Genomic DNA, 10,101 nt, shown 5'->3' on the forward strand with positions numbered 1-10,101 from the left:
AAGGGGTATGAACAATGGCTATGTATGTTACAAGAAATGGGTATCAAAAGGTGGGGATGTGGTGGCGAGGTAGAAGACGGGTGTGATAGGCATGAACAATGAGTGGGATGGCTAGAAGAGTGTCTGAGCTTCTCAAAATCACCCTCTAGCTGTTAGGTTGGTACTATGATTTCCTCATTTGGTGAGCCTAAGGGTGAACAGCGAGACAGCGAATCAGGTCCTAGAGTGTTTGATCCAACTGTGATGATCTCATCTCTCTCATCAATGGTTGATTCAAGTTGAGCAGATTGACCATGTAGCTGATACGTTCCCAATTGGTGTCTCAGCTGATTCATGTCCTCTCAATGGTCCCTGACAGTGGTGCCATTTGATACGTGTCCAGCTGGTGTTCCTTGATTGTGGTCCTCAGAAGGGAGTAATCAACAAAATTTATAACCTATTACACCATGTACTAGGATAGCCTTAGATAGCATAGCATAGTGGCTCTAGGATCGTTCACTGGGATGAGTTTTCACTCCACAATTGATATTACTTTAAAGATGAATTGGTGTTTTTTCATTTCAAGGTTAGCTTTAAAAGAAAACATAATCTTTGGTGGAAAAGGTTGGTTTTAAGCTAATAAAAAATAATAACTGATTTTAATTACAAAGAAAAGTGTTTCTTGGAGTTTAGATCACTAGGCTCAGGTTCCTTGTACAAAAAGGGAGTTCCGGTCACTTGTTTCTTTTCCTCGCATTAGAGAATTAACATATAGTTAATTCTCTAACCGGTGTGGTACAGATGCTTTCCCTTAATGGGTTCAAACACTAAATTCCTCTCACTGATGCATCTTGCAATGGCTCGTGCCTCTCACCTAACATTTGCCATTCAAGGTGATCTTTAACCTTGGATTACCCGTAAAAAGCTTGCAAGAGATAACTAATGGATGTCTCCTTAGAGTCCAAAAGCTTACCAAGTGTTGGCTATTCTAGAAAATCCTACCTTCAAACCACGTCCCAAAGGCTCGCAAGAGATAAACTAGTGTATCTCAATGGACGGAGACCACTTGCCTTATCAAGTGTTGGCCCAGGTGAATTGAAGGCGTTTTAAATTAACTAAAAAGATAAAAACCATTAACGGGTCACACTTTCTCTTCATTAAAAACTAAAACAACAAAACTTCCAATTTATGCATGAGGAAACTTACCCGGCTTTCTTCACTCCAAGAGACAAAGAGCCTAGCCTCTCATCCTCTGAGGAAAAATCCTCAAAGTTTGATTGGCTAGAAAGAAAAATAACGAGAAAACAAAAATATGAAGGAAAAACAGAGCAAGTGCTCTGTAAAATATATTTCTTCCTTTCGCCGATTACATGATTATGATATCGTGTAAAGAAAATTACAAACTATATATAAGAGGTTATTCACCCTTCGTTCTTACTTAAAGACTAAGGAATCCTATGATAGGTGGGTTACAAGGAGAGTTTGGGGATTTAGACATCAAATATCTAAAGCAAAATATCTCAAAATGTCGGTCGCAAATATCGGGAAGCTTCAGGAGAACACCGCAGCTATGCGTGCAAGAGGGCTGCGAAATTTCGCAGCAAAAAGGACAACATTGCTCAGCCCAAGGCTGATTTCGCAGCCGTGCAAAATTTTCCTTTAGCTTGGAGTGATCGGCTTCCAATGGCTGTAACTCCTTCATTTCAACTCCAAACCACGCACCGTTTGAAGCATTGGATTGTTGACTTCCTGAGCTTCGAAACGACATATAGTATGTATAAATTGAACTCCAGAAAGTGCTCCAAAAGTGGCTTACATGACTGTTATCTAGAATGCTTCATGTTAGATTTCTCTTTGCTTCCCCTCCTTGCATTCCGGATTTGCTTATGGAAAAGGACTTCAAAGCTTCGATTCTTCATGTTTCTGAGCTTTCCATTGCTTTACCATGGATTCCAAAGAACTCTCCTCAATCTTGGATTGCTTTGGTGATCAAATTACTAACAAAAACACCAAAACTTACACAAAGTGATTAGAAATGATTACAAAGGTCCTTAATATGTTAATTGGGTTAAAAGGTAATAACTACTACTCAAAAGTGTTTAAAAGAGTTAATTACAAGCTATAAAATAACACTTTTTGAGTAGTAATCAGTAGCTCTGGAGTTCATAGAGTCACGCCTAGACCTCTTTTTGCCTCTCTTACACCAGCTGTGTAGTGATTCTCTTACACTTTCAGCAACTAAGGCTTTCTTGCATCGAGATCTCATCTGCGTGATAATTATGTTCAGAGGCACAGTGCAGTAGCTACACTAGAACTGAACAAGAACCCCAAAAGACAATCGGATGATTATCGTTACATGGTTCTTCATGAAGCATGATTGCTGTTTAAATCCCCACTAAGACCAGATGAATGCTGCCATCTCAAAGGCATTCTGTGTAGCACTTAAAGAAGGAAAAACATCAGAAGGAGCTACTCCTCTCATGCCAATCCCAAAATGTTGGTTTGGCATTCCTAGAGGATTCACACTGAGAGAATTCCCTGAGGGTGTGGATATGCATGAGCTGTTAGAAGCATTAGAATGAGCGAGAACAGCAAGCCAAGCACTGGGTTCAGCTTGTGGAGAACAGCTTGAACTTCCACCAGGATAAGACTATCCAGAAGTACCTTCAAGAGCCTTTGTCTTGCAGGATAAGCCCCAACTGCCCAAAGAAGAACCTGATCCACCCTTGCTTTCCTCAATCAAGGAACCAGAACTTGCAGAAGAGGCCCCTGTATTACTAGCAGAAGCACTAGCAGGTGAAACCTACTCTGTTCCTAATCCACCTGACTTGCACAGGCCTGCTCTATGATGGAAAATAGCAGAACTACCGGGAGAACGGGCCTCAATGCATCTTACTCACAAGTCATTATAGCCAAGTGTTGAAGTAGAGCATGCCCTGATAGCTAGGAGGTTGATTTGGACCAGAAATTCCAACCCAGATTTCTCCAGGTGAATCAAACACAAACGAAGAAAATAGGATGAACCAAGTACTATGTTAAGCCACGTTTCATGTTAAAATCAACAAGTTCAAACATAGGTGAGTGAATCCAAATTGATTTTAAAAGAGAAACAGAGAATACCATCTAAAGCCCACCAATGCGACATAATGGATTAGAGGCAAAATCAGAATATGCACAAAGAGAAACGGAGAAATGAGAGATGAAACAAATAACAATCTAAGAAATCAGCCCCAAGGAATGTAGGACCCTCTGATATTCATACCCAAAATCCACCACGAGCATGTGGATCTCTGATAGCCAGGCCCAAGCATATAACGAATCACAGAAGTAGCAAATGAAAGAAACCCATAAAAGAGCAGGAGTGTTACAATGAAGAACTTACCTCCAGGAAAGTGCCGACTGCAGTATCTTCTCTCCGGCAACTTACTCCCCAAGCTTCTCAAAACCCCCTGCCTCCCTCTTTCTCCCTGGAAAAGCACCACCTGAAAACACCTTCGTTCCTGCAGCCCCCCACTCTCTTGCAATGGCCTGCAGCTTTTCTTTGGAATCTTCTTGCCATGTGTCGACCTTTCATTGGTCCTCCAAACCACTAGCCTGATTCCTCAAGCAGCCAATCATGAAGCAACACGTGGTCACCCAGGATCGCTCCACTTGGCACAATAACCTGCAAGAAAGATAAGCCCCAAATGGGGGTCTACAAACCTATTTTTCTTTTAGTAATCCAAACTATTTTTAACCACCTACTTTAAAAACTCTATTTTTTTACCTTAATCCCATCGAACATAATAAATAATAATTAATTCATCTTAAAATAATCCTAATAAACACCCCAATTTTCACCTAATGACAACTTTTTCTTAAATAATTTATAATATTTCTTTCAAATATATTATATATAATTCTAAATTTTTATTTAATTTTACCACCAAATCTCATTAGTATTTAAATATTCTTAAATTTGGGATTTGAATGCATTAAATATTTGAATAAGCAAGATTTGAAATTTGTGGTATGAAAGAAGCATAAATCATCAAACTAATTGTGAAATTTCAAATTAATGGAAATATTCTAATAAACAAGATTTAAAATTTGTGGTATGAAAGAAGCATTTTTTTTTACCCTAAGATTTGTAATTAATGGAAATATTCCAATATATATATTCATTGTACTTATTAATGGAAAGATTCTAACAAATAAGAGTTGAAAATGTGATATAAAAGAAATATTTTTTTCTTGAAAGAATGAAATATTCCACTAAAACAATATTTGAAATTTGTGATTCGAAAGAAGCATTTTTTTTCCCTAAAATTTGTAATTAATGGAATTGCACGCATAAAACACATTCCCTAAATGGAATTATTCGCATAGGTTAGAAAAGATAAATAATTATTATGAAAAACATTTTTTTTTTCCTAAAACAATGAAATATTCCATTAAAATAGTATTTGAAATTTGTGATTCAAAAGAAGCATTTTTTTCCTTAAAATTTGTAATTAATGGAAAATGCACGCATAAAGCACACTCCCTAAGTGGAAATATTGACATAGGTTGCGATGCCAATTATAGCATGATCAGAAGCTTGATGTTTTTTGAGGTCGTCTCCTTCGCGTTTTTTCTCACATCATCATTGGTGGCTCATGGCTTGAAGATAATGATCAAACTCATCAATGGTGTGGAATCAAATGAAGAGTTTAGAAGCCACTTCAATAGAAACTCTATTCGGAAGGTGATGCTTTGTGTCGTCTTTAACTCGATCATGGGATGTTTTTTTTTTTTTATTCTCTAAATAGTGAACATCCTCCAGATTCGGCTAGAGATTTTGAGTTGTAGGAGTCCATCTACAGTCCAAGGAGTGGTTGCTTTTGTTGTTATTGTTACTTGTGGTGTTGTTTTCCACGTTATTACTATCTTGGTGTTTTTATATGTATGACTTTTGGTTTATGTTTACGTAGTAGTCTGTAAGAAACATTATTAATGTGTTTAATTATACAATGAGTATTTGGATTTTTTTAAAATAAAAAATAAAAAATATTCTTTTATGGTGAATAAATCATTTTTTTTCTTTTATTTTTTTAAAACGAAAATAATTGAAAAAGGTTTAGAGACGGAGCTAGCTCTTTGTAGCTAGTCTCTATCTCTAATAGAATATATATGCAAAGAAAGAACCATGTTTTTAATATATATTCATGTTATAATATAAAATTATTATTTCTATAAAATTCAAATGTAGCCTATTTTTCTTTTAGTAATCCAAACTATTTCTAACCACCCACTTTAAAAACTCCTCTATTTTTACCTTAGTCCCATCAAACATAATAAATAATAATTAATTGGTCTAAAAATAATCCTAATCAACACCCCAATTTTCACCTAAATGGCAACTTATTCTTCAATAATTTATAATATTTCTTTCAAATATATTATATATAATTCTAAATTTTTATTTAATTTTACCACCAAATCTCATTATTATTGAAATATTCTTAAATTTGGGATTTGAATGCATTAAATATTCCAATAAGCAAGATTTAAAATTTGTGGTATGAAAGAAGCATAAATCATTACACTAATTGTGAAATTTGGAATTAATGGAAATATTCTAAAAAAACAAGATTTAAAATTTGTGGTATGAAAAAAGCATTTTTTTTCCCTAAGATTTGTAATTAATGGAAATGTTTCATTATATATATATATATATATTCATTGTACTTATTAATGGAAATATTCTAACAAATAAGATTTAAAATTTGTGGTATGAAAGAAGCATTTTTTTTCCCTAAGATTTGTAATTAATGGAAATATTTCATTATATATATATATTCATTGTACTTATTAATGGAAATATTCTAACAAATAAGAGTTGAAATGTGATATAAAAGGAATATTTTTTTCGGAAGAAGCATTTTTTTTTTCCTGAAATTTGTAATTTATGGAATTGCACGCATAAAGCATAGTGAAAATATTTGCATAGGTTTGAAAAGATAAATAATTACTATGAAACACTTTTTTTTTCCCAAAGCATCGAGTGAGTGTCAACAAAGTGAAAGGATGTGTCGAGTCAAAAAAGGAAGACGAAAACCCTGAAGAGAAAACATGCTAAACTCATCGAGTGACAAGAACAAACTAAAATGACATGACAAAGGTGATCCAACCGATACTCAAACTCATACCAATCTCCGAGCACTCTCAACTGGAGGCTAAAAAGAGGGAGTGTCAAATCCGAACTACGGCTACAGAGGCTCTGAAGGCCCTCAGATGCACCCATGTGTAGGAAGGGAGTCCTAATGGAAGTATCTACGGCTCAACCTACTAGGTCAAGGTGGCTCTAAATGGATATGGGTGGACTTTAAAAGATCCCCAGCAGAAGCGATTGTACCCTTCGATGGTACGCAACCCTCTGCACGCCTCTGAAAAGACGGGGCTCTTCCACGCAAGGTGGTCATCACCTCCACACATGCACTACCTCGCATCCTAGGGGGCTCCTATGGTGAAACCTCTCCTAATGGCTGGCGTATCTCACAACTCTGGTCACTCATCGACGATCTAAGGTGCATAGTGAGTGGTGCGGGTGCATCCGAAAAATCCTATGAAACTAAAAGAGAACACACTGGCCACACAAATATCCTGAAATCTAGCTCTAGGCTATACAAATCTTCAAAGTTTGGACTCTAATCAGCATCAATATGTCGACCACCTCCAGAATGCTCCCAAACATAGATATAGCCCATCACTAGACCCTATTCCTAATCACTAGCTCGGTCGAAGAGCCAACAAAGCAACAAGTCTCGTATCAAATATGAGATCGAGGAAAACAATGTCGACCGAGACAAGGGACTTGGAAATAAGGGGATAAGCGTGTGTCCCACATAGACAAGCAACTCATGTAATCACACGGAATGAGAGAAGTCATGCAACAGACAGTCATGCCAAATAGGTATATATCATCCAAATCTACACAAACTAATCGAGAAGAATATCTGGCAATGATAGCATGCTCCATGATAATCAAGATAATATATAACCAAGAGAATCAATCATGTCAAAGTGAATGAGATAAAATGGTGAGTCTATACATATGAGGTGATCAGAACAAAACATGGCAAAATCGGAGTCACTTTGCTAAGTAAGATAAGATCAGCAATAAACATAATCTGCATATCAATGTCTCAAACAAATATAGCAATGAAGCACGGAAAAAAAATGCCATGATCAGAATGCTCATTCAAGATAAACAAGCATCATAATCAGCATGTCCATGCCCCAAATGAATACAACATCTAAGCATGCATTCAATGACATCAAGAACTCTTAATTACAATCAAGAGATAGGTACCCACTGGTCGACCAATCAAACGCCACATTTGTTTCATCCGAAGTTCAAGCTTGACCCTCTAATGGTCCCCAGTGGAGTCGCCATTTTGTGGACCCCACATTTCAGCTCATGCGTTTTCCACTTGATGGCGAACTCGATTTTATTTGAAAAAAATGATTTTTATTGATTATGAAAATGACTTGGAGTCGCCACTTATTTTTGTTTTATTTTTAAAGGGTAAACAAAATAAGAAAGAAAACCCTAAGTGTGACTCCTTATTCCGAAAAATGTGGTCTATGAAAAACCAGATCGGGTTCGGGGTCAGGTTACTTATCGGGAAGGTACGGTAAAGACCGTAACACCCCTCTAAGTCCCTAAAGTCAGGTCTCTACTAATAAAATGAAGCTGATGTGGCAAATGATGAGGAAATCAATGAATACCCAGAACTATCATGCACATATGAGAATTAGAACATGCAGGAAGAATGACTAAGACGCGAGGGTATACGTACCTGGGCCACGAGCCACAATGCGCCATCAAGAAATAGGGTTAGTGCGCAATAACGAGTATAAAATATGTCACATGCATCACTAAACAAAACAATAAATCATCTAATGTCACAATTCAATCAAATTTATTTTTAGAGAAATATTCGATGATGTTGGGCCCCCACCAAAGCCCGTTTATTTTTGCATGAATTAATTCCATAAATTCCATTATTCGAAATTACAGAATTTAATCTTTGCTTATTTTAAAAATATTTCGAAAATCTAAGAAAATGTATGATTGCTTACTGAATGAAAAAAAATGGTAGCAACTTTTATTGAAAATGTGATTTTTGGGACCTAAAAACCCTAAGAATGAAAAATTGACCTAAAAACCCTAAGAATGAAAAATTTGGAGACTCGAAATTATTTAAAAAAAAAAACAGAATCGGAGGAATCATTTACAAAATGGAGTTCAGAGAAATTATTTTTTAAAAAAAAACGGGGGATGAGAAAAATGGCATGCGACTCAAGGTGGCCATGCATAAGGCGCACCATGCAAAAACATGCAAGAGTGGACCCAAGGTGCAAGTATTGATGTTGGGTATGAAATGACCAATAAAAGTGAAGTAACCAGGCGGATTTCAACTGCAAACTTTCCAAAGGGACCTCATTCTTCCAGCCAATTCCAACCTCAGTCGCTTTTATTTGGTTCAAACCCAGAGGGAACAGTCATTCCCCAATAACTTTCCTTCTGATTACCCTTGAACATATGAACCCACCAAAAAGGCAATTCAATCTGTGGATCTGTGCGAAGAAGAGTTTCAACAACTATTTCTGATAATTTAGCATTAAATCCTTTATATTTTTCAAGATATAGCTCTAGTGTTTCCCATCGATTACTCCCCTTTGATTGCTGGGTTGAAGGATCCAGATCAATAGAACCATGACTGGCTGTATCATCCTTTGATGGTGTCAACAGAAGGTCACGTGTCCTGGTCAATGAAGAACCTCCTCTATTTGGACAGCAAGTGAGAACGTGGAGGATCACGACATTCTTCATAGGAATCCATGATAAATCGTGGCAAGTCATGGTAGTTGAAATGATTTTGTTCATTTGGAATACTAGCATGCCAGTTGGAACCATCAGTGTAAGCAAAATGTATGTGGCTTCTTTGGGCCAGTATAGACTTCTCAAGTGGAGGGAGCGCAACTTCAATTTGTTGTACATGAACCAACAATTTATGACTTCTAGAAGCTGTAGTTGTCACTTGCTCCTGTTCATTCACAACTACAACACCGAGGAGTTCCATCATGCTCGTGTGAGGGACAGTACTTTTGCATCCAGAACGGATGTGCTATATACTCAGTAAGTCCAACTGCATTTGTTGGAATAAAGTTCCTGCAAACATCACATCTTGGATGATTTTGTTCCTTGTAGCATGATTTGTGATAAGGGTGACTTCCAGACATAGAAAACTCAGGTTCAAAAACGGAAAGCCCACAAGCACAGCAACGAAAACATTTTGGATGCCAAACAGCATCCATGCAACTCAAATATCTTCCATAACCAATCTCGCAGTTGCACCCTGCACAAATCCTATAACCAGGTGAAAAGAATGATGGAAAAGGTTGAAATACATTTCCAGCATCATGTCGAGGAGGAGACTCCACGTTCAAACTCTCTTGAAGAGCTCTAGCAAGTTGTTCCATACGTCATCCTTGGCCGTGATAATGCCTCGATGCAAATGGCTGTAATACAGGCAAAGAAAAGAGCCAAGTAGCCTCCAATTGTTGCCAAAGACATGAGAAGGGATATGACAATAGCATTAAAGGTTGTTGCCAGAAAGAAAAGCACAAAGACTAGCAATCCCGTCAAGGCCAGAAGAGTTATCGTCCCAACAGAGATGACGAGGAGGGCTTGTAGAGCGCTGCCACGGCGGGTCCAGTGCACCACATTCCGGGCGGTGTTTCTGGAAGCTTGTCGAAGTAGAGGGATGTTTTCGGCAAAGGAGATCTTGACCCGGCGCAGCAGCAGAGCACTGGAAGTGGGATCCAGGAAAAAGATTGCAGCCATCAGACGGTGGAGAGGGAAAGTGAAGGAGCTTCAATGGTTGCTTGGCGTTCCGGTGATGGCGAAGGTGTAAGGACCCCTCCCCTTGATGACACGTGGCATGCATTTCTATCCGGATCAGCTCCATCCGGATTTCCCCCAAAGGAGACACGTGGCGCGCTTCTCCTATCCGGACTTCCTCAGGGAGAGGCACACGACACTCGCAAACATCACATCCGGATGATCGTCATATCACATCCGGACGACCGACA

General features: G+C 37.8%; 1 protein-coding gene across 1 annotated transcript; it reads right to left on the reverse strand.

The window, feature by feature from the left end:
• Positions 1 to 9,472: 9,472 nt before the first annotated feature.
• Positions 9,473 to 9,853, reverse strand: LOC100262496 (uncharacterized). The gene has a single exon (XM_002273848.1). It carries the CDS (start codon positions 9,851 to 9,853, stop codon positions 9,473 to 9,475), a length of 381 nt encoding a protein of 126 aa, XP_002273884.1.
• Between the last annotated feature and the right edge of the window lie 248 nt (positions 9,854 to 10,101).

The sequence above is a fragment of the Vitis vinifera genome, chromosome 2 (genome assembly GCF_030704535.1).
Source record: "Vitis vinifera cultivar Pinot Noir 40024 chromosome 2, ASM3070453v1".
NCBI lineage: Eukaryota > Viridiplantae > Streptophyta > Magnoliopsida > Vitales > Vitaceae > Vitis > Vitis vinifera.

Coding starts and splice junctions, on each gene's coding strand:
- LOC100262496 (XM_002273848.1), bottom strand. CDS start 9,853: ATGGCTGCAATCTTTTTCCTGGATCCCACTTCCAGTGCTCTGCTGCTG.